Source organism: Lissotriton vulgaris, chromosome 2_1 (assembly GCF_964263255.1).
Source record: "Lissotriton vulgaris chromosome 2_1, aLisVul1.2, whole genome shotgun sequence".
Lineage (NCBI taxonomy): Eukaryota > Metazoa > Chordata > Amphibia > Caudata > Salamandridae > Lissotriton > Lissotriton vulgaris.
The window spans coordinates 146,987,353-147,013,373 of NC_141687.1; the positions used below are offsets into that span (position 1 = coordinate 146,987,353).

Genomic DNA, 26,021 nt, shown 5'->3' on the forward strand with positions numbered 1-26,021 from the left:
ATTAGTTTTTGTGCACTGACTCGCTATGTTGAATTCCCTTTGAGGTTTTGCTACTTTTTCCACGTTTATAGAGAGATTGTGGATGAAATCATGCTATTGGCCCAGTGTAAGTTGGGAGTTCCTAGCCAAAAGATAAACTGAAGTGTGATCAGAGGGTGAACTTTGCAGGCCAGAGGCAGAAATCAAGACATTGTTCCCTGTGGTTGGACCAGCCTTTCTGTCAGGGCTGGACTCTAAGTGTGATTTTCTTTGCAGAGAAAATATTTAAGTAGGATTTATATCATTACATAATCAGGTCTGGTTCCAGGTTAGGGCAGCCATCTTGAGAGCCGCAACTAGGAGGTACCACAAATTGCCCATGAAAACAGCAAAGGTTATATATATGTATGTATCTATATGGTATTTCTATTGCGTAAACCGAGCCAACAAGCAGCAAAGCACCCACAGCAGGAAACTATCACCCATAGGTTTTTGCTTTGAGGCAGGTATCACAATTTTTTTTATTATTGGCAGAAGAAAAGTTTAAGTTCAGAGAATCACCCCTCATACTCAAATCCATTTGTCATGACATGAAGCCCCCCTTTATCAAGACCAGGTCCTCACAGAAAAGATGACAGTTTTTAAAAGTAATTTTGAGGTTGAAGCCTACTAGACAGCAACCTTATTCGCTGGCTGTTGTGAGATATATTGTTAACCCATTAGTTGGCTTTGTCACTCTAAATTACTTGCTTCCTATTAGTCAGCTTGCATGGACTTTCCTTCTTCCCCTGGAGCATGGACCCATTACTGTTTCCTTCTGCTGCTCTCATTCAAAGCACTCCATGTTTTTGCCCAGACAGTCCTTGGCATAGCATCATTCTTTAAAGTGCGACTAATTATATTGTTAGTAATATTTATTCGCACTAGAGGATTGGTATGCACAGCACCAGTCCTGCAAAGAGCTCTGGGCTTGGCAGTTGTTGGGTGGCCTAGGCATCATTGATTGGGCCCAGGTTCTCTGAGTTTTAAAGGTGTTTGGTGAATCCTTTTCTACTGTACAGTTATCATGTGCATTGGCATGTAATGTACCATACCGTTCATATTCTTAATAAAAACGAGTACAAAAAAATGTTTTTCAAGAGCACATCTTGCATGTATTCAGCTGTGCGCATACCGGCCGAGCCGTATGGGAAGTCATATATTCCTTTGTACCTCAGACTAATGCCTTCATTCATGGATTGTAGCTGACAAGAGACAAGGCCATAGCTCTATTCATTCGTTGGTAGACCCGAGAGCCGTTGCATAGTAACATTTATTCAGATTTGCTCATATACTCGCTGTGCCATGCACTGTTTACCCAGCTGCAGTATTGTGGGTAGCCTGCACTTTTCAGTCATATTAACTGGCCTCTCGTTGCTTAATACCCCACAGAGTATTCTTTTCGTGTTCATGCCTGTGCCCAAGTGCCTTAAATTCACTGTCCCGCTTCCTGTGCCGTTCATTCAAAGATGGCGTCCATGGACCGCACTCTCCCTTGTATGTATGTATGTATGTATTGGCATATTTGTATAGCGCTGTCCTGTCACCCAGAGGGTATCCTGGCGCTTTGATTCAGCAAGCCGAAACCACTAATGCAAAATCACACTGCTCTTGCAAACAGGTGGGTCTTCAGACCTCTCTTAAAGGATAGAAATTCACCCTGACTCCTCAACAATATCGGGAGAGAATTCCAGAGTCTAGCAGCCGCAAGACTTCATCCCTTCATCCAGCCTTCAGCTGTGCGCGTGGCACCCTTGCCAAGCAGCAGTGCACGCGCTGTCTAGCACACCCCTGCCTCAGTTTCATTGTTCTTTTACTATCTCTGACAGTGGGATGTAAACCCCGAGGGGGCTGTGACTCAGACCTATGCTGCCTGCTTGAAGAATATAGTATGATACGTCTGTAATGCTGATTAGAAATATAAGTGGCCTGTCTCCCGAAAAATCTTTTTATCTAGCAGGGAAGCACGTAGGATCAATGTATGTGTGCCCGTGTAATTTTATATACACGCACACTCCTCTCACTGGCTACTTACATGTAACGATCAATGCTATCAATTTCATAAGTTGCACATATGACTGGAAGGTCTTCATCCTTACTGTTGAAGCTGTGATGAAAATATATTGTCCTCTCCAGAAAGAATCACTGCAATCACAGGTGTTAATCGGGAGGCATCCTGGTCAGAGGAGGAGGCACCTGCAGGCATTTGTGTTTTTAGGTCTTGCCTGGATAGTGCTTGCACTGTCTCTTGGAGACATGCTGTATTGAGATATACTTGACTTAAAGCTACGCCCATTTTTCGCCTATCTTTTCAGGTAGCTCTTGTTAGTATCCTTTCTAAATGGTTGCTTTTAATTCGTGTTTAAGCTTAGTAGTTACTCCTTAATACTGCCTCGTCTGCATTTGTAACCTCCCATGAGGACTGGCCCTCTTACTTGTGTTGTTACTCAGTAGGCTTTAATTACAGCCTCCGAGCACTATTTTCTTATACCGATTGTCCTGCAGAACACTGTGTTCACAACACTTTTTAGTAGCTCAGCGTGGCGCCCACTTTATGGACGTCGCGCAATACCTTTTAAATATGCTTCCCACCTCCCCACCACCACCCCAAGCTGCATGGACGCCGAGCTTTATGGTTCCTAAGCGCATGCCATTGCGGGCACTTCCTCCATGTTCCACCATTGTTCCCCCTCCCTCTCCCATCTATGGCTTCCAGAGCACGCTCTGATCACCCCCAGAGACTGGGCTTTCAGCCATTTCTGGGCCATGGATAGCATGACTGTAACACGCTGTTCATGCCGGTTGGTGCCTCGGTATCTAACTGAGCTAGCCTTGCCTTGAAATGAAATGGAATGAATGCATTTGATATAGCACACAGCTACTCAGACTAGAGTGTCCTGACTCTAGACGTGCGGTGACACTTACCAAGTATGTCCATAAACATACCGATGTCCCCGAACTTCTGATCTGCAAGCAGTCCTGCTTTCTTTATGAAACCATCAAAAGACAGAAAGGCAGTATCCTTTCCCCCACCAGGCACAAACCTTAAGAATCTATGAAATGTGCTGCTTCCTGGGGTGATTTACGAGGTAACAATGTGTTGGTTGATGCGGCTGGTGAACTTGTTACAGGGTAAATTAGCAGAGGCCATGTGTAGTGTTAAAAATAGGGGGGATCCCGTACAGGTGAGACCAGGAAATATCTCCGCAACCTTGCTTTAATACCCCCATTTAGTAATTGCAATTTGGCCATTCTCAGTCGCCCAACTCGAACTCTGCGCTGTACAAAACAAGCATTTGCAATGCAATAGGTCTCACATTTGCAAGAGTTTAGGCTACTGGCATTGTAAATGACAAAGCCTTTTATTTATGTTTTAAAAACCAACCCATAAATAAAAGGCATTTGTAATTTACAATGCCCATTGTTCAAACTCTTGCAAAAAGCGAGATCTATTGTATTGCAAATGCTTGTTTAACAATACTGCCTTGGTCTTTAAACCTGTGACCTTAATCCATATGCACGCACATCAGAGGTAGAGCTAGCCAATGAACAGCCTCCAATGGAGGGAGTCTTTCCATTATTAAGTGTTTTTCTTTAACATGTAAACTGGTACACATTCTTACCTTTCTCATCAGGTATGATTACTCCAGTAGAACACAGATATCATTTGAAACACCAGGACTTTCTGGCGTTTAGATGCGCTTCTGTTTTTGATATAGCTTTTTCTTGAAGGTTTCTTATAGACTCTGCAAAATATTCCTCTTTAGAGTAAGACTAAATAATTATGAGACTCATAACTCCAGGAATTTGATTCCTGGGTAAAGTTGTGTTTAACATCGCCCTGAAAACCACAAATTATCTCTACAAAAAATAGGCTTGTGGTGTCAAAAGCTTAATAAAAAGAAAATCTATAGTCATTCTACGCAGCATTGGGGATACAAAAAGGCTAAAAGCCATTAGCATAGCTATAGGCCCCACAGGTGAGGCCTCTTTGCGTTCCCAATGTGTGTTACCCATTCCAGACTCCATGCAAGAAATGGCTAGAAGTTGTATGTATTACAGAAATCACAAAATATTTTTAACAAATGTAGCCCTTTAAAAATAATCCAATGTACTATTTGATTACCAAAAACACCAAACGGGCACACTTTTAGAATATTGCACTATTTTCCTGGTGCTTAGGTTTCTGCAAATCTAATGTTGTCTGTTTTGAACATACTTTACGAGGGTGTTTGTATTAAAGCAGGTTCCATCACCAGCAGGTTCACTTGTGCAATCTTCGAAGCTGCCAGTTCTTTTTAAACATACAAAATGAGTTTGGCACTTTAAACCCGGCTCTTGGGGCATGAACCCTATCTTCTCCACCACCAATGCGAATCATTTGCAAATGTATTGACTTGTGCCTCAAACGTTCCCGTCACCACTCCTTCTGACTCGCAGTCAGCCTCTGTCAACACTTGCCCCCAACACGGGTATGGTATAACAAAAAGTGCAGCTCCACATCTCAGCACAAGTCCCATCAGTGACATGGATGCACACTTTGCCCTCTTCAGTCAGTTCTGAATAGAAATTAGTTGAATGCCCTTGGCTTGCCAAGAAGCCGGTGAGTCCTTATACCATTACACAATGGCTACATGAGCTGATGAGGACTTGCTCAAATTCTGTTACTGCAAAGGAGTTAGGAGCACTCACAGTTTTACAAAGTTACTTCAATCTTATTTCTGGTAGACAGACTTAGACAGAGCTTAATTTGTAAAAGAATGAGTGCTGGTGCCCAAAGCTTTCCTTAGAATCTTGCGGCCGGTGCTATTGAATGCAAGCGAGCCTAATCTATACTCTCCATACACACCTTGGGGGATATTCTCAAGGAAGTGGCGGAGAGAGGTGTTAGCCTTCTTGGCTTAACTCCTCTCTCAGCCACTTCGGAAAAGCAAGGCTGCACCATATTCACAAATATATGGTGCAGCCTTGCTTTTCCCCTTGGATGGCGCTAAGTTTCACAACTTAGCGCCTACGCAGGCACCCTTGCACCAGAGTGCAAGGGTGTCTGCAAGCAGGGAGGTTTGTTTATGTACAGGAAGGTGTCCCTTCCTGCACATAAACCTATAATGCCAGTTTGTAACTTACATGTGTGCTGCTCCATGCAGCACACATGCAAGTTGCAAAACCGCATTTCTAAACAAGCATTGGCATAGCCAATAGGTCTCGCCGTTGGGACCTTATAAGTGTTTAGCCATGCAACAGGTGATGGTGTTGCAACAAGGATATTGTGCTGCATAACTGAATACTTATAAGGTCCCAGAAGCGAGACCTATTGGCTATGCCAATGCTTGTTCAGTTGGCATTTAGCATGCTATGGAAGTGCATGTGTTTCCTTGCTCTTTCTCCTGCTTGTGTCCCCAGTACACTTTCCCTTGATCTCTTTTGACTTTCTACCACTCTATGATGCTCCACATCCTACTCCCGTCCCACTATCCCTGGCCTGCTTTTTCATTGAATTTTTTTACAAGGGCCAGGCAGTTTTAAGGTGCTACCAGGCTGCTTGCTTCCTTTATTTGTCCTTGCACCCGCTCTGCTTTTCTTTTCTTTTAATTTGCCGTTCAAAACCAGAAAGGGGACAGCAGCAAGCATGTGGGAGAAGGAGTGGGGATGATGAGAGGGTTGGTGCAAAGTAAGTCTGTTAGCTAGATATTGAGGACCTGTGCCGTGTAAGGCATTGTGGGTGTGGCATATTAGTTTGAAGAGTGCTCTCGTAGGGCATGTAGCCTATGTAGGGTTCTGAGCCGAGGGTCTTCAGAGTACCAGTTGGGTTGTAGCATTTTGTATAGTCCAAAGTTTTTGGGTGAAGTAGGCAGGAATCCTAGCAAGGACTGTGTTGTCATAATCAAGAAGGCTTTTGACTAAGGCTTGGATAATCAATTTTTGAAGGTCGTTGGGTAATCTTGGGTAGATTTTTTTAAACATGGAGGTTACTTGATTGGTCACAAAGAGATTGGAGGCCAGGTCAATGACAAAGTTTTTAGCATGAGTTGTAGGGCGTGGAGTGTCACCCAGTTACTGGGGCCAGCAACCCTCTGCCCAGTAGTAAGTGTTGTTGCCAAACACCATAACCTCAGTCTTGTCGCTGTAGTACTACAGATAGTGGTCGTTCACACATTCAGCTATATGTGGCATGCAGGAAGAAGACATCTGACTTGTGGCTGAGATGCCAAAGTGGAAAATAATGATTTGAGTATCATAGGCTTAGATGATGATCTCAACACAAATGACCTAACAGTGTCTTCAGGGAGAGTCATGTAGACGTTAAAAAGAGCAGGGTTGAGGAAAGGTCCCTCGAGGACCACTACTGGGGTTTGAAGCAAATGGTTTAAGAAATACCATTTCAGTCCTCTCAGAATGAAAGGGCGCTATGCTTTTGGGTGCAGTTGTCATTATTGTTGAGGTATTTAAGATGGATGGCATTCGATACTTTCTCAAGCACTGCCCATTTAGAACCAGCACATAGACACACAAAGTAGTTCCCTTCAGTGTTAGGGACCACTAGAGCAATGTAGGCTTTTTGAGACCAAAAAATACTTTTGTTTTTAGCCAATATATTTTTTAGAATGACAAGGGCGTGGCAGCTCCCAAACGATGATGTTTTGTAAAACCCATAAAACAAAACAAGCATGTGCAAGCCAAAACACTGGAAGTCAACGCTAGTGCTATGTTCTTTGCCAATGCGTGTTAATGGCTGAATCCTACTTTGGGCTCTGTAAAACAGAACAAGTTTAACATAAATTCAAGAGAATTGTTGTATGGACAGGATCAAGTTTAAAAATAATTTTAGATCCCAGTCAACTAAAGGTGTTTTCTTGCCTATAGTATTCACAAACAAATAACATTTATTTAAACGTTAGAGCATCAGACTTCCATCCAATTGCATAAAATGCGCAGACTCGATACTCTGAGTTTATTGCATTTCACTCAATCTTATGCTTTGCCAACATTCTTGCTGCATTATTGAAAAATGTATATTTTGTATTTTATTAGATGATGTTAGCTAGGTCATCCAGTTTTCAGTCAGATCCCCTGAAGTGTCCCTCATATTTATTAAACTCTTACTTGTACCTGGAGGAAGGGCATTATATTGGCCCTAATCAATCTTTATTCCTACTACAACTTAGAACAAGCATTTGCAATGCAACTCGCATTGACAAGAGTTTGAGCTATTGGCATTGTAAATGGCAATGCCCTTTAATTATTTATTTATTTAAAACCGATAAATAAATGGCATTTTCATTTACAATGCCATTGGCTTAAACTCTTGCAAATGCAAGACCTATTGCACTGCAAATGCATTCAGCGCCCGTGCTATAAAGATTTTTTTGAAAGCGTTAGGAGAGGTAGGAGAGAGCATGTCCTGCCTGCAACCGCAGGCAAGACAAAGCTATTTCAGAACATAGTGCTCAGGGGCTATAATTACAGCCCACAGAGTAACAACACAGGGAACAGGGGGTGTCCTCATGGGAGGTTACAAAATAAGACAAGGCGGTACTAAGTAGGGTTGACTAAGCCTATTGAACAATGAAAAGCCACAGTTTACAGTGGACAATAACACAAGCCAATGGAAAAAATGGGCGGAGCTTCAAGTCCATACCTGATTACAGCATGACTCGCAGAGCAGCACATGCGCTACCCAGGCTCGACCTAAAAAGCTTTGAATGCAGGGCTCCCACAGTAGGTTTTCCATAAATGAAAATAAGAAAAAGGGAGGTCTCCTTAATAATCCAATTAGGGACAAGGAGAATAGGAGTGAAGAACTTAGCGGGTCCCAAAAGAACAGCTCTTCAAAAACCCTTTAGTGTATTGCCCTCATACCTCAAAATGCCAACTTCGTAGAAGAGTATACAATATTAAACATTTAGTGAAAACACGAAAATACAAAAAGATTTAAAAAGCATAGTTTGTTGTATTAAAAAATAAACAGTTTATTACAAATCAATAAAATTGATGTTGTGTAACATCAGTACAGAGCCATATATAAAAATGTAAATTCTGTCTTTGTTTAAAAAATGCGGATACATATTAAAAACAGTAGGAGTTCACAAAATTCAAAGTTGTCAAAGTTGTCGACGCAGCGTTTCGGTGTATTGTGATATCACCTTCATCAGGACAAACAATTCTGCGAAAAATAATAATTATCCCTCTCGTATTAATTGGAGGTAGTCTGATCGTTGTATCTCAAAGAATAGAGACTCTGGTCTAATACATCGAGTGCGAAATTCCTTTCTGTAAATTGCAGGAACTCAATAGTGAGGATATAGCCGGAGGGGGGCCACCGTATTTTTAAGGAGTATGTCACCAATACAAGGGATGACAACATTAGAAGACCAGTCTTGTAGATTGTAATTTTAATTAAATTAATGTAGGACTTTTTACCCCTTATGATGCGTGGAAGCGCTTTACTGAAAAAACACTACATGCATTTACTCGAGTTACTCTGTAATAGATTTATACCAGTTTGGTGTGTTCATTAATGGGGGGCTATGTGGTTTCGCGTGAATGGCTAGTAAAATAGATAGGCTGGGGGAGATTAGGTAACGTTAGGTTGTAGGGATAGAGCTTTAAAGCACGAGGGGTTGGGATCCATGAAATGAGGTGTCAGCCTTTTGCTGATTTACAATAAGAGAGAACAAGGCAGCCCGGCATGAGGCTGAGAGAAGGCTATATTGGGAAATAGAAAGCATGAGAGGGGCGGAAGATGAGAAGAAGGTCACTCTAAAGAAAGAAAGGAGAGGACTCACACCTAAAGGAATTAAGTCAAGTTCAGTTTTTTAATGCAGGGTTTTAGGAGCATAGTGGAAGGCGGCTTTCTGAGATAGCAAGCAATCGACGGATGTAAGCTGGAAAAAGCAATCCGAGGATGTAAGCTTGTCTGCCCTTTGATATTGCTCTACGCTGCGCCCCCTTCCCCTTGCACAACCCAGCGTAACAAATGTGGTTGCTGTGCTGTGTTGCATTGGCAAAACAATGATATTTGTCCTTTAATTTTGAAAGGAGCTGTTAGGGTCAGTTGCGGTATCCCATAATCTAATCATGTTTTGTGATAGACAATTGTTTCATTGGATTTCTCAGAGTTAATTGTTTTTTTAGTTATGTAGCGCCATTTACAAAATAATGCTATGGCCTGGGAACTAGCTCAATGATGGTTTTAAGGTACTAATTAAGCGACATTAAACTCCAAAGACGGTAAAAACAGCGATATAGAGAGCAGGGCATAGATTAAATGTGCTCTGCACAGATAAGGACAAAATATAATGGTGTTTTTTTTAAACAAAATGAAACAGCCCTTGGCCACATTTTATGTAGACATATTAAAAGCAGCACTCTCAGATATTTCTTAGAAAAGTGATGTGATCATTAAATCAAATTAAGTGTTATCTTGGCACATTAGACTATTTAGCTGTGCTTTTAATTTCATTATGCTATCATACTTAAAAGCCCAACAGTTTTACTGGAGGGGTCTATATTTGCTGGGAATGGCGCAAGTACAGTGGAGCTATTTTGAAAAATGTGTGTAGAAATTGGTTAATATAGTTTGGCCAAATCCTATTAGACTGTTTGTGAAAACTTTTAAAAGACTGGCTAGCTCAGTACGTCATAATCAATGTAATTTTTTGACGAATAACTGAGTGCCATGAAATTAGGTAGTAGCTACAACTCTCAGAAACATCGGATGTAGGTTGTGTAGCTCAATATATTTAAAACATGAATTTTTCGATTTATTTTTGAAAACGTAGTTTCCCATGCTGCTTTTGTGTGTGCATACTTTCAATACAGCGGTTAGGGTTCACCATGCTTTGGCCCTCTTTAGGAGTTAATTGCACTCCCCAATGGACCTTGCATTTGGGCCTTTAAATGCACGTTGACTGGCCTCACTGAATTTCTAGTAATGCAGAAACACCAAAGGCCCGGTTTCTCCTTGGAAGTCAGGTTGAAAATGCAGGCAGCAGTGAAGAATTGGCTATTCCCCATTCCTCAGTGGATTGTAAGTGTCCAGCTTGTTACAGGCCAGTGTTTCCAACTCTCACTTATGCCGCTCTAGTTGATCACAATATACCTTGTGGCTGAAATCACCGGACCATTAGTCGGACATTTTAATGAGGTCCTCACTTGACTTTATGTAATGCAATGACTTCATGTATAGAATTCAGTAGATGAACATCATTGACATAGCCCATGGGTCTCGCCTTTGGGACCTTATGAGTGTTGAGTCACAGATATTGGCAATGTTTTTAATGTATGTTGTAGAGCAATCTATCTATCTGCTGTGTTCAGTACTGTAAAGTTTGTGTGCAAGTTGTGCTTAGTGTAGTGAGGGCAGTGGCATGGTGTGGAATGTCGTGGTGAGTTGTGATATGATGTGTGTTGGTGGGATGTATTTGTGTAGTGTGTTTTGCTGGCGTGTATGTTGGTGGTATATGTAAGTTTACATCCCCTAAAAAAACAATTGTAATGATCTTAATTTTGTGTGTAGTGTGATGATGTTAGTGTCTTTTGTAATGTTTTTAAAATTAAATACATTGTTTTGTAGTTGTTATTTTTCTATATTTACTGCTCAATAAAATATTCACTTATGGACGGGCTGGAACATTGTTTATGGTCCTCACTTGAGTAAGTTATTCACAACAAAATAATTACTCAGCACTTGTATTTAGAGTGATGGTAATGCTCTTAAAGTGGAAGAATGCAAGTTCATTGTGAAACATTGTAATACAGGCCAAACTCACCTTTGTGTCATCACAACTTCTAAGTCTCTGAAAGTAGTAGTCTTTTTGGTAGTCAAGCAACTCTTTTGCCTCACGAAAGAGAGCCTTCCTCAAGAATTCTGTCAATTCATGCAAAGTTTTGTCCTGCTATAAAAGTATATTTTAGCACCCCCTAGCTAAAGAGTCCTTTAGATGTCTGTTGTGAGCGCGCATGTGATCAATACAGGGACACAGCATTTCGCAGATGGTTACACTGTCTCTTTGTATTTATATCATGACTGTGGTGGTGTGGTTAAGTAGCCCTTACTGCATACACAGTCGGCTCAGATCACTCCGGGTGGTGCTTCACACCGCAGTCTTGCAGCCCTGGTAACTGCTGTTATCCACCCTTCTCTGTTTGAAGTTAGCTCTTCCTAAGTAACTCTCACCCGACCTCTTCACACTGTACAAGTCAGATGTGTTGGCCTTCCCAACGCCTATTATTAAATGCTGCTGATCTACAGTGTTGTAGTGCTGAAGTAGCTTCCTGTCAGGCATCAGTTCTGGGGAGAAGACCTCATGTACATTCAAAATGGTCTTTGTGGGGTTTTGTCCAGGTTCCTTTATCAGGATCAATCTGAAGCTGCAATTGTACAAACTTTAAATCAGTGGGGGGTAATGTATCAGGATCTCTTAAAGAATTAGCATGTGACAGTGCTTTTTATTGCACACCTTGTTGTCTGATACTATAGTCTTATAGCCTGCTGGCAAGGGCTATACCGGTTGTTAGAGGCCCTGGACCAGAGTTAAAGGCTCGATCCACAGTCGATTGCTTATAACAAGGTGGAGGATCTTTAACAACAGGCATAGTCTGAGGCGGAAAGGCTATTTGGCTTTTAGAACATTCCACCCGCTAGGAGTAGAATGTTCTAAATTGAAATTCGAAGAACAGAGAGACAAACCTTGAAATGTTTAGTAGAAGGCTATTTATACTAGCTCCTATGAGACCGGAGCCACTACATCGTCTTCAATGGAGTTCTCAAACATTCTAATGTTCTAACATTTCTTGAATTTTTCATTACTGAACATTGCCTCAAGTGAGGATATGAAATATACCAAGTAGAAAGATGTACTTGGGCTAACATCGTGAACATCCTTGGTTTCGGATGACCACGTAGTGCGCTCCTCAGTCCTATACAAGTTGATATTGAAGGTTGATGTAGTCTGTTTCTTCCTATATTTATCAGATATGTTTTATCCATTTTTGGCCTGAGTTATCCGTAACCTTTTGTTTTTACTTGTTAGTGAGTTGATTCCTGAATTGGGGAACAATTGTTGTGCCCAGAGAAGGATAGGGAAGGGAGCAATTTCAAGATTTAATCAAGAGAACTTTAAGAACTGCCTAAAATTACCACTTGTACTCTGTGGGTCGGGTTTAAGAAAACATAGACTTCATGAAATTCAAAATCCTTATCTAAGTTATGCCTTAAAACCTGCACGTGTCGCAAGGTTCCAGTATGGGGCTTTAAAATTGTTGTGATTACCGATTGCTAATCTAAGGCGCTTCCCCAGGTACAATTGTGCAGAATGCACTGGGAGGAATGCACTTGCGTGTGTCTAAATGTATTATTTTCTTCTTTTTTTAATGCACTGTTAAATTAATTTATATTTCCTCTTTGTAAATTCCCACACTCTCCAATGCCACATTTGCCTGCATGAGGATATCTTTTCACTAGTGTAAAGCCATTTATGTGAATTGCAACAATGATTTTGGACTCACAATAACCTCTATGTATGCACACGCACAGCATGGCTGGTTTGGTGAGCTTTTTATACTTAGAACTTTTCTGCAGCTGTAAACAATGCATACATTCTGGAAAGGAGTGATTTACAATGCAATGACTTCATGTATAGAATTCAGTAGATTTATTTATTTATTTATTTATTATTTGTTTGTATTTATATGGCGCACAGCTACCCAACAAAGGGTTTCCCGGCGCAGCAGATCCCAATGTCAATGCGGTTACAGAAACTAGATGACCAGCATTGGCATAGCCAATAGGTCTCGCCTTTGGGACCTTATAAGTGTTGAGTCACAGATATTGGCAATGTTTTTAAGGTATGTTGTAGAGCAACGTATCTGCTGTGTTCAGTACTGTAAAGTTTGTGTGCAAGTTGTGCTTAGTATAGTGACGTAAGGGCAGTGGCATGGTGTGGAATGTCGTGGTGAGTTGTGATATGATGTGTAATGTTTTTAAAATTAAATACATTGTTTTGTTGTGTGTTATTTTTCTATATTTACTGCTCAATAAAATATGAACCTATGGACGGGCTGGAACATTGTGTATGGTATTTCCACCGAAATCAAAGTGAATGCTCTTTGTTGTACTTACTGTACTGCAAATGCTGGTAAATGAAAGCCAACGTGAATATCTATTTAGCAGTGAAACTTATATGTGTTTGCTCATTACCTTGCAATCCGCACCTTCGTTTAGCTTGCTACTCCATTAAGTGAGGAAGGGGGCGGGAGTAAAGACAGCAGGGACAATAGGCGGGGGGCGGGAGTGAAGAAGATCAGGACAACGGGCGGGAGTAAAGAGATCACGGACAACAGGTGGGGGGCGGGAGTAAAGAGATCACGCACAACGGGCGGGAGTAAAGAGATCATGGACAACTAGGCTAACACACCGCTCATCCACCAAGGCCTGGAAAGCATTGGGCCGAGGTGACAAGGGAAGGGGTCAGAAAAAGCACAGAGCTCCTACTGCTCCAGCAACAGGAAGGAAACAACGGACATGCACTGGCAGCAGTGGGCTGTAACGGAGGCCCTAAAAACACAACTCTAACCACCTTAAAACCCCGGCCCATCATCGCCCGGTACCCGCCTTCCCAGTGCGGCCAGCCGGCCCTGCTGACGGAAGCGAGCGGAATGAGTGCAGGGTGGTGAATTCTGTGAATCTCAAGGGCAGGCTGCGTTTAAATCGATCCATCCAGCTCACAGAAGCCATTAGATCAAAGCGCCCTCCAGGCGCTAGAAAACTTGTGCACCTCTAAAGTCAGTAGTGTGACTGACATCCAGGTGACGTGGTGGCACGTGCGGGGCAACCAGCTGGTGAGAAACACATCTGCACTGACCTCAGCAGCTGTAAGCTGTAGATGCAGCACTTATGGGGTCGCCCCTTTGCCATCTTCTTCCTCAGTGCTGACGCACGGCACGGACGACGGGTGGGTGGTGGGAGTAAAGGTGGCACGGACAACTGGTGAGGGGAGGGGGGCAGTAGTAAAGACGGCACAGACAACTGGTGGGGGGCAGTAGTAAAGGGCACCGACAACTGGTGGGGGGCGGGAGTAAAGACAACAGGTACAAGAGGTGGGGGCTCGAATAAAGACAACATGGACAACGGGTGAGCGTTGTATGTGAAGACAACACCAACACTGTTGTATGGAAAACAATTAGAAGAGAAAGCCCGCGTGTGTGACCGCGAGAAAGACAAGACTGCGAGAGGCTCAACCTAACAAGCGAGGCCGCGAAAGTGAAAGTGACCAAGATACAGAACAGATGCCGTGCGCGCCCCTGCTAGTAACCGCAAGCCGTAGGCCGTGTGCGGATACATTTCCTGGGAAAGGTGGGACATGTTCTCTTTTTGCTTTCTTTTTATAAAGAAGCACGGAAAGCCCAATAGGAAAATGCTAAAAAACAAACAAACAATTGGATGGGTCCAAAAGCCTGTACATACCGACCAATTCTAAAAGATCTTTGACTTATGTAAATGTAAATATTGTAGTGCTTATATAGCGTACAATCACCCCAAGGGTTATCGTGGCGCTGTACACATACTGCTCTGGAACCCCTCCTGGTCTTTCCATGTGAAGTGCCCACTCCTGGGCCCCCCAAGGTGAGGCCAGGCATCCTGGCCCTGTTGGGGCCGTTCTGGAGATTACGCAAGCTATTGCCCAGAGTTGCAGCGTGGGACCCATGATTAGAATAGGCACCGAGGCAAGAATTGGCAGGTCTGGGGAAATTTAGCCCAAGGCCGAATTGAACCCTGGTCCGGGCCAGACCTCTGCATCAGGGTCTGCCACTCTAACCATTGAGCCACACTTCTCCACTAATACAGCAACAAATTTGAGTGGGTGTTAAAATCATTAATACCGCTGTTCCCAACTGCTGGAATATTGCCTTAAGTGTGATTTGGCCCATAAATATGCTTCAATCCACATAACAATGAATTAGCCACGCTTCATTGTTCAAATGTAGGAGACCAAGCAACCCTGCACCCCTCAATGCTCCCTCCTTAATATGTGCGATTGTGACTTTTCATATTTTAGAACATGTTAGCTTATTGTGCCAGAGCCCCCGCCTCCCCCTAAAAAGCACCTACAAATGCAAATGGTAAAATCTATACAGCAGACCATACATCACAAATGCCAGAAACAGGAACCAATTGTGTCCTAAGCTCAGACCGGTGTCCTGTTCAGAATAATGTCGCCCCAGTGCAATCAGAATTCTCTCTTCCATGAAGATTCGCCAGGCGCCCCACCATATGTCCTCCTAGTCTCCCACACTGCCCTATACTGTGGGCATGCACTCTAAATCCTGCATTACATTCCCACGATCTACCCTCCATCTACACCTTTTACAGAGTGAAGATGTGATGGTCTCTGATTTCTGTACAAATCTGCACTATATTTCAAGTTGCAAGATGTGACAAACGTTAAGGGGCCATTGAGGGCTATTTATTCCCTCTCCTGCTAGTTCCCCCCTCATTATCTGGGTCTGACTATGGCAGGTACGACCCACAGGGCTCCCTTTGCAACAGTATACTCGCTGAAATTCTAAAAATTGGGAAGTCTGCTGCAATGTTTACTTCGCTCGTTTGGATCCACCTACAAATTATAGTTTGATGTTCATAACAAAGCTTTCTGAAGTGGCTGCAAAGCAACAAGCTTGGCATTACATCTGATGGGGTTCGTCTCATTCGTAGTGTTATTGGCTCTTTCAAAAATCTCATGAAATCTTCTGGACATACCAACGTCCCATTTGCATGTGGCTGACCGCCATAAACTCTTCCCTTAGCTCAAGGTTGACACTATTGAAACCTCTAACATGAGGGATACGCCACGTTGCACCCTTGTCCAGTACCTGCAGGCTTACTTGTCCCGTAGCACCCACATCCTCGACTAATCTTTCTTTCCAGCACCTTAGTCCATCTGTTGTACATATTCTGAAGTTTGAAGAAGACCGTGCAGGACCTCTGGGTTTCTTTTCACAAGCCATTTCTAAAAATGGACTAGGTAAATGTAAATGTAAATGTGTTTGTATTTATATAGCGCCTTCTACCCAGAGGCCTCGTAGCGCTGTATTCATACCACTGTGGAACCCTTCCTGGCTTTCTAGTGAGATGTCCACTCCTGGGCAGCCAGGCATCCAAGCGCTGCTGGGGCCGTTGTGGAGATTAAGCAAGCTATTGCCCCAGAGTCACAGAGTGGGACCCATGACAAAACGGCACCAGACGTCGCCTTCTTCACGGAAACCTGGATGAACGCCTCCTCCGCCCCCGACATCGCCATTGCCATCCCGTACGGCTACAAGATCATCCGGAGGGACAGCGTCAACCAAACCGGAGGAGGCATCGCCATCGCCCACAGAAACACAATCCGCATCACGCATAACACGCACTTACTGCGCAATCACGATCTTTGAAGCTGCAAGGGTCATTCAGGCTCGTTTTCCAAGTCTCTGCTCAATGTTGCAGCCTGCCCGCCCCGGTCCGACTCGGTAGCCAATACCGTTGAGCGGAGGGCGGGACAGGTAAGAGCCAGAGTGACACGCCCAGGCACTTCCTGAAAGCTCGAGTCGAGCGGTTAGCGCTCTAGCCTTCTAGGACACAGGGCTATTTAGCCACTCGTCGGCTCTAGCGCGCAGCGGTTGCGCGCAGGGTGGCGCCTAAGTCTGCGCCTAAGACGAGCCAAAGACCTGCCCGTCGGCGCCCGTCCGCGACAGGACGGGACCAGGGGCCTTGGTGGAAATCTGGCATAATATGCACAATCCACATTCCTCCAGAATAACTTACTCTTCTACAACGCTTCGGAATCTACAAGTAAGTCCTACACATGCCTGTAGTGTGGACACAAACTATTCGCTGGAGGGCCCTTTCGCTTGCATTCAATGCAGAGCTGTATTTACCACTCAATGTCAGGAAGCCGATGCTGAGGGAAACCCTTCAGTATGTTCCTCCTTCCCTAGAGTGAAGGATAAAAATGCCAACACCCCCAGTTTTACTGGAGGGAAAAATATTCTCTGCAACCTAAGATCCCTACCTAAACATACATCCGAGGTGTGGGATCTTATTTCCACCATTCAGCCAGACTTCTGCTTCTGCACTGAAACTTGGTTCAAACCCCACTCAACCCCTGCTATCGCTCTGGCCATTCCTACAGGATATAAAATTCTACGATTAGATCGCCCCATTAAAACTGGAGGGGGGATTGCGATCATTCACAAACAAGAAATCAATTGCACTACAGTAGCAGAACTAAGTACGCAGGACATTGAAATACTTATTTTTAAAACTGCCTTATCCCCTAAACACACAAGAATGGGTGCTCTAGTATATCGCCCTCCTGGACCCACTACCAATTTCTCGAATATTTTACTTGAGACTCTTGCACCTTATGTCTGTAATGACAGAGATTTCCTTCTAATTGGAGACTTCAATATACATAGTGAGCTGAAAGATTGCACAGAAGCACAATCCATTCTTAACGATCTTCTCCTATTAGGACTAAAACAATGCAATGTGGGCCCAACTCACCAAGCCGGGCATACCTTAGACCTTATTTTAGCCAATTTTTCTTCAGTTATTTGTTCCCCTCCTACCCAAGTCAGCTGGACCGACCACTTTATTATTGAGTTCCATACCCCTCACCCAAAACCTGTCTTTCATGGGCCGATGTCTCTTCCCAGTGTACGAAGACAATGGCATAAAGTAAACAAAATTGCCTTTTCGGATAAATATATTGAACCATCTTTCACCACAGTGGATCAGATAGAAAATGCCCTTAATAAATTTGAAAAAGCCTCAATAGCTGCCATAGATGCTGTAGCCCCCATGAAAAAATTCAAACCACGGCCAGCAAAAAAACAGGAAGTGTGGTTCTCTGACAACCTTAGAAAATTAAAACTAACAGCTAGGAAGTTAGAGAAAAAATGGAGATGCTCTCACTTAGATACTGATAGAAGCATTTATTGGGAATCATTAAGCACATACCACAAAGCTATTCGCACTGCAAGGAAAACCCACATAACATCTCTTATTTCAGAAGCAGATAATTCCCCCAGGGTTTTGTACCAAATACTACAATCTTTTGTCAAACCAACAGCTAGCGAAAGTCCTGACATTTCATCTCAAAAGCTTTGTGATGAGATATCCCAATTCTTCTCTAACAAGATAGACTTGATCTATACGAAAATCATGCACTCTAATAAAATTATGACCTGTGAAGCAGACTCTGCTTCATACGAAATAGAGAGTAACCACAATGATCACACTTTGGATATCTTTCCCCCTATAACCCCTAAGGAGCTGTCAGCACTCACCATGCAAATTAAAAGTGGTAGTCCTAATGATATTATCCCTGCCAGACTTATGCCCTCTTTGCTGGAGGTATTAGGCCCCACTATGGAAAAACTCATTAATCTCTCTCTTAGAACAGGCTCTGTCCCAAGACAATGGAAACAGGCGTTAGTCAGGCCTATTAGAAAAAATGCCGCTATTCCATGGACTGAACTAACAAACCTTAGGCCCATCTCTCTGCTCCCTTTTTTGGGTAAGCTGACGGAAAAATATGTAAATCAACATCTTTCACACTATGTGGAAAACACTGGAGGCCTTGACTATTCCCAATCTGGGTTTAGGCCGAAACACAGCACGGAATCTGCCCTCTTGTCTGTCACCGATGACTTACATATGCTTCAAGACAAAGGCTACTCCGTGATTCTAGTGTTACTAGATCTGTCGGCAGCGTTCGACACCGTGTCACACAACATCCTTATTGACCGGTTGTCGAACGTAGGAGTTAAGAACAGAGCCCTTGATTGGATAAGGAGTTTTCTAACCGAGCGCACCCAGACTGTCACCATGGGTGCTCACCGCTCAGCAGAGGTGGAGATTTCAAAAGGGGTGCCACAGGGCTCCTGTTTGAGCCCAACACTCTTCAACATCTATGTGGCACCCCTGGCAAGAGTGATGCGAAGATTTGGTTTCATCCCCGTATCCTACGCGGATGACACGCAGCTCCTCTTCCCTTTTGAAACTCTCACCACTGAAATAAAAAACTCCTTTTCTGCTGGTATGAAGGCCGTTGCACAGTGGATGTCCACTAACTATCTGCAGTGCAACGTTAGCAAAACAGAACTTATGCTATTTGGCGAAGCCAAGCTTCTATGGGCTCCGGATTGGTGGCCTTCTGACCTTGGTGTGGTCCCAGAACCCAAACAGGTCGTGAAAAACCTGGGGATCCGCCTCGATCAGGATTTGTCTTTAAAGCAACACACTAACACTGTTGCAGGTTCATGTTTTCATGTCATCAGCATGCTGCGAAAAATTTTTCCTTTGTTGCCAGACACGTTTAGGAAGACCTTAGTGCAAACCCTCGTTCTAAGTCGTATCGACTACTGTAATGGCCTGCTCCTATCTGCCAACGAGGGAGTGTTGGCCAGACTTCAGGTAGTCCAGAACACAGCGGCGCACCTAGTTCTGAATGCCCCACCAAGAACAGCATCCAAACCTCTTTTACAACAACTTCATTGGCTCTCCATACGACAACGAGTACAATTTAAAATTTGTTGTATAATACATAAAAACATAAATGGACAAGGCCCTACCTACCTGCAACAGAAATTCATTCCTTACATCCCGTCTAGGCCACTTAGATCCAGCACAAGCCATCAACTGGTGGTTCCTCGTGTCAAAAAGACCAGACACGGAGGCAGAGCACTGTCCGTAGCAGGACCCAATCTATGGAATCGACTCCCCTTAAATCTCAGACTCTGCACCTCTCACATACAGTTTAGAAAACTCCTTAAAACTGTTTTATTTAAAAATGAGATCTAATCCGTATCAGTGTTCCTATCTGTATTTGTTGACTGGCCCAAAAGCGCAGAGATACTCCTGATGGAGTCGATTCCAGCGCTATATAAGCTTGTAAATAAATAAATAAATAAATAAATAAATAAAGACCAACACCGACGACACCCTCGCCACCCCAGAGCACCTGCACTTTCAGATTCACACCAACCCCAAGACCACCCTCTGAGGAAACCTCATCTACAGACCCCCCGGGAGCACGCTCACACTTCAGCGAGGCCATCGCAGACTTCATCAGCATACTCGCCCTCGCCTCCCCCGACTACATCCTCCTAGGAGACTTCAATTTCAACCTGGAAAACGATCAGGACAACAACACCACGCCCTACTAGACAACCTCGCCAACCTCGGATTCAAGAAACTGGTCAACACCCCCACCCATTATGCCGGCCACACGCTCAACCCTGTCTTCTCCTCCAGCAACCACATCTCCTCCAGCCACACCACCGAGCTCCACTGTTCCGACCACAGCTGCGTACACTTCAACTTCAGGAAATCAACGACCCACCACCGACCTCAACAAACCCCCCGAAGATGCTGGAACAAGATCACCACCGACCAACTCACCACCTCCTTGCACCTAAACCCTCCCACCAACACCACGGACCCCAACGAAGGAGCCCGCAACCTCACACAGTGGATCACCGACTGCACCGACACCCTTGCTCCACTGAAAAACCCTCCAAGCAACCTCAACAGCAACAAAGCCGCATGGTTCACCAACGATCTCAAAGACTCCAAGAAATCCTGCCGTGACCTCGAGAAAGCCTGGCGCCACAACCAGTCAACGGACAACATGACAGCCCTCAAGAACGCCACCCGCAAACACCACCCGCAAACACCACCAGCTGATCCGCACCACCAAAAGGTCATCCTTCAGAGAACGACTGGACAACAACACCCACAACAGCAAGGAACTCTTCAACGTCGTGAAAGAGCTCTCCAACCCCAACGCCAACAACAACGACATAACGCCTTCTCAAGACCTCTGAAACTCTCTGGCCACCTTTTTTCATCGTAAGATCGTTGACATACACGACAGCTTCGGCGCTCAGAACACGTACCCCACCACCGAACCTACACCCCCCACCACCACCATGTGCGCCTGGACTCAGGTCAGCACGGAAGATACCACCCACACGATGAACACCATCCACTCAGGCTCCCCAGCCGATCCCTGCCCACACCACATCTTCAACAAAGCCGACTCCATAATCGCACCCAAACTTCGGGACATCAGCAACAACTCCTTCATATCCGCCACCTTCCCGGAGAGCTGGAAGCATGCAGAGATCAGCGCCCTCCTGAAGAAACCCACCGCAGACCCCTCAGACCTCAAGAACTTCCACCCCATCTCGCTCCTCCCCTTCCCTGCAAAAGTCATCAAGAAAACCGTCAACAAACAGCTGACCGCCTTCCTGGAGACGAACGGCTTCCTCGACCCATCGCAGTCCGGATTCTGAGCGAACCACAGCACCGAGACCGCCCTCATCGCGGCCACCGACGACATCCGGACCCTGCTGGACAACTGAGAAACCGCCGCCCTCATCCTGCTCGACCTTTCGGCTACGTTCGACACGGTCTGCCACCGCACCCTGACAACCTGCCTCTGCCACACCGGGATCCAAGGAAAGTCCCTGGAATGGATCACCTCCTTCCTCTCAGACAGAACCCAAAGATTCCGTCTCCCGCCCTTCCTCGCAGAAGCCACCAAGATCATCTGCGGCGTACCTCAAGGCTCCTCGCTCAGCCCCACCCTCTTCAACTTCTACATGAGCCCCCTCGCAGTGTGGTGAGTCTTGGAAGGGACGTTATGTGTTGGATAATATTTCCGAACAGCTGGAAAAATGACAGAATTTTGCACTTTCGACCCTGAATGACAAACCAATGACAAATTCCTTTTTCTTTTGCATAATTTCCAGATCATTGCCCTGACTGAGTCACCATTAATGTTTCATTTGTTCCAGTTTGTAATTCACCAGCACTGCTGGTATGCTAGGACATTTTGCTGCTCTGTCACAAAAGCGTTTTCCTAAACAATGTATTTTTTTAGATTTAGATAGAATTTGCCAGTACTAGAAGCACTTGTTAGATTGTAGCTGGACTCAGTGCGGGTGTCTGTCTGATCGGCCATGTTGAAATGTAGTCATTTTCCTTCCAATCCTGATTTAACAGACATAAAGGGAAGTTACGCAGAGTGGTGTAGCCTAGTGGCTGAAAAATCGATTAGTGACACATTGGAGGTCTCATGACCCTCTGATGAGGTGTCGGTAACAATAACTGCAGATGATAAACTTAGCAGCATTGTGTTCTTTCGTACCCTGATCAATTATAATCAGTGTTCCGTTTGTAAACAAGGGGAGTTCATTTTTAGTTTGGTTTAGGAGTGCTCTACCTATGCTTTGGAACGTCAGGGTTTCTGACTAATGTGGCTGCGTACTGCGTAGTATTAATCCCATCTGATGCCTTCTTCCGCCACCCTACACTTTCTTTCTCTTTCGGCTTCTTCTTTCATCCCTAGGTGCTCGGTTTGTTTCTGCTTTCCTTCCTTTCTCTTCCTCCTTCTTTCTTCCTTTCAGTCTCTTGCTCTGGGTCAAAGTCTCAAAATGCGAAATAAGTAAGCCTTGCTCGCCAAAAATGAATGCCAGTGCTCAGCACCCCCCAAGACAAATTAAGCACTGTTTAGAATGTTATTCAAGCTCATAAAGTGCCATAATTAATTAGCACCCTATAGGTTCCTTCCACTCCACGTTTGTATATTATATCCACAGCTAAGGATTATTTAGAGGTACCACTCACATTTGTAAGTAAATTATGGTTTTGTTTTACATTAGTGAATAGATATCATTAACTCAACGTTTTCAAGAATTTGCTGTTGAACCTGCTACTGACAATAGTAGTGTATCCAGGGAGAGGATGTGGCCTAATGGCTAGAGTAGGTGGTTTCGTAGCTGGGGAACTGGGTTCGAGTCTCGGCAGGAGCATTCAACATCCTGTGATTCTGGGCAAATCTTTTAATCTCCCCGTGCCTAACAAAAATTAATGTATCCATCTGTAAGGTAACCGGTGCTCATGTAAAGTGCTCTGATACCTACGGTTGGGGTTTGCGCTATATAAAACTAAAAAAAAAAAAAAAAAATAGGACGTAGTTCAATCCTGTATTTACAAACCAGAAAGGGTGGATTGTTTGGTATCAGCGGTGGCATTACCAACATCATAAGCCCAAATGACACCTGGGATAGTCTTGAAACTCACTAGGAAAATACACGGGTTCAAGGACAAGGGAGCTCTTAGGTGCTGGGGCTACATAAGTCTGTCAGTGTAAAGCTGTGTCTAGCTCTTGATCATCAGAACCCTGTTGCTGCAATATTATTCCAAATCCCTATGTGAAGGTTAATCACAAAGGTCCTACATAGAAGACTGGTAGAGTACGGGGGGATTCGGGGCCTGAGGTTACTACGTCAGAATACACCAGGGACACTGAGGTTTTGTGAAAACAAGGTGTGCCACAATTGAGACCCTGATAAAGTGCAATAGTAGGGAAGTGGCATTTCAATGCATCTCTCTCAGTTGTTCTACACTAACCACTAACCCAAATCTTACAAGCATTCTTCGCCTCACCTACGCTTGCCCTTTCCATGTCTGTGGATGCAGAATTTTCTGTTTCGATATATGTAAGTCCTGGAGCATAGTGAATTTTCCCACAAACTGAAATGCCTTTTGGCTTCATAAGAGGGCCTGTTATTATTACACGTGGTGAAGAGACAGGCCTTCCATGTGTATAATAACTCAAGTAACCAAGGATCTATGGATAACTTTATTACTTTTTAATTGTATCATGCTGCTCATCTTGAAGGCCACAGTGTATCCCCAACATATGTCGATTCAACAGATGTCCTTGCTTTGGGCTGATTGGATTTGGGAACACCTAGCCTTCAATTCAATGGCTTTTGTGTGTCTTAAATGATGCAGCTCAATGGCACTACTTGAACAAAAAATGGAAAAATATTGCTCTCTTTCTATTCCAGTCATACAGATTTAATTCAAGGTATCCATGCTCTAGCCCCTCTTCCATGAAAATGCTTGAAAGCGTAGGGTGCAATGTAAACTTGGCAATAAGGAACTCTGGAAGGATTCCCAGTAGAAGAGAAGTTATGGCCTAACAGCAAGAGCGGTCAATCTCGAAGTTGAGGAACTGGGTTAGAGTCTGGCAGGGACGCTCAGCATCCTGCGATTCTGGGCAAATCATTTAACCTTCCTATGCCCAAGAAAAGGGAACGTGTCCGTCTGCAACGCAACTGGAGTTCAGGTAAAGTGCTCTGATAACTTCGGGTCGAGTTCGGTTATATAAAACTTAACAAAAAAAAGAAGCTTTTGAGCAGTTAGGTTTCACTTGTACTGGAAATCTTGCTCATGTTCGGATGGTGATTTTACACTACTGAGAGAATCAGGAGTCATTTTTAGTTTTCCCCAATGGGCATAGATGGTATTTCTGTTATGCAAATGCTGTAAGTGTGTCTATGAAATGCTACTGATTGCTTATGTCACTCTCTCTCTTAATTGATCAGAAACCAGACACTTTGCTTGATTTGCTTCTTTTTTCAGTTTTGCATAGTTTATGCAGCACCCATTGATTCTTAGCATTTTGATTTCATTCATACTGATTGTTACATAGTTTATGCTGGCTATCAATGATAGCATTTTCAATTGGGGAAAAACAGCTAGGTCCTTCCCAGGCCTTAAAGGGACCATCCAGTGAATGATACCACAATACCTCAAAACCCTAGCAGACCTCTCCAGACAAAGGGCCATTCCCACATCGCTACTGTTGCTGATTGTTAGAAATGCCAGACTGTTTACTCCATTTCATATTACCTATGTTTCAGTTATTTTATTTTTGTTCTTTTAATGTTGCTTTTTTATCAATACAATTTAAAAAAGCTCAATGTAACCTTTGCGCTTTATTCATTTTCAGAACTTCCATCGTCCGAACACTTGAGCGTGGCAGACGCAACATGGCTGGCCCTGAACGTTGTCTCAGGGGGAGGGAGCTTTTCGAGCTCTCAACCAATCGGGGTGACGAAGATTGCCAAATCAGTGATCGCACCACTGGCAGACCAGAACATCTCAGTATTTATGCTCTCCACCTACCAGACAGACTTTATTTTGGTAAGTAGAAACTATATGCGGAGCACCCTCTTCAACGACCAACCACAAATGTAGGTTTTATAACCAGATCCAAAATTATTGGTAACAAATTAATCTTAGCTTAAAAGTGTAAAGCACAGCAGCAACGACTATAATTCAGAAAAGAGGAACACAATGATAATCTTCAAAGACGTATAGGTGAAGTAAGAACACAGCACCAATCACATCTTGATATAGTCTGTATGTGAGGAGAGATGGGGAATTTGCTTAGTAACAAATGTGGGATTTGCTTTTTAACAGAGCAGTTAAAGTACGTCTGAACCCAATGGGGGAAAAAACAATGTAAGATGGATTCTGTGTTCTGGTGCATTATGTAAAGCACAACCATTCACCTCAAAACCAAATCTCTGTCTTCAAATATAGACAACCAACTGTTAGCACAACTTAGAGCCACTTAGGACGGCCCTCTATGGTACAGCTGTGAAATTAAAAGCACTTTCTTTGTAATAAATATAAGACATGGGCTGGACTAGTTTCACATGGTTCCCAGGAAAAAAGGATAGGGATATATTTGTTGGATTTGTTTAAGACTAGTTAGTGAAATTGTTTGGTATGCACTCTGTGAGGGTTCCATGTTAGGAAATGTTTCCCCTGCCACACTCCAGTGTGTCCCCAGATTTGCTGTCCAGTGTTTCCAGAAAACATTCCTCCAATTTCAAGGTTACTGCTACCATCAAGTCCAGGAGTTATTCCTTTGAGTGGATTAAGTCTGACTGACACCCTGAACTTGCAGGTGGCACTGCAGAAAGATATGGCTGAGCAAGAGTAGAAGGTCAGAGAGTTTGAAAGGGAAAAGTAGTGATAAGCTCACCAAGAACTAACGAAAAATAGGTAGGAGAGACAAGAGGAAATGGCCATAGAAGATAAAAGAAAAAATTGGGGAAGAGAGGAGGAAATGCAGGAAAAGGGAGAGAAT

At 43.8% G+C, this 26,021-nt stretch overlaps 1 protein-coding gene across 1 annotated transcript in view; it reads left to right on the plus strand.

Annotated features, from left to right (window-relative positions):
- Window positions 1–26,021, plus strand: part of CASTOR2 (cytosolic arginine sensor for mTORC1 subunit 2) — a 321,588-nt gene that overhangs the window by 235,890 nt on the left and 59,677 nt on the right. Inside the window, exon 3 of the mRNA XM_086954590.1 lies at window positions 24,873–25,066. Coding sequence (XP_086810716.1) covers window positions 24,873–25,066 — 194 coding nt within the window. The remainder of the gene's footprint in view (window positions 1–24,872; window positions 25,067–26,021) is intronic.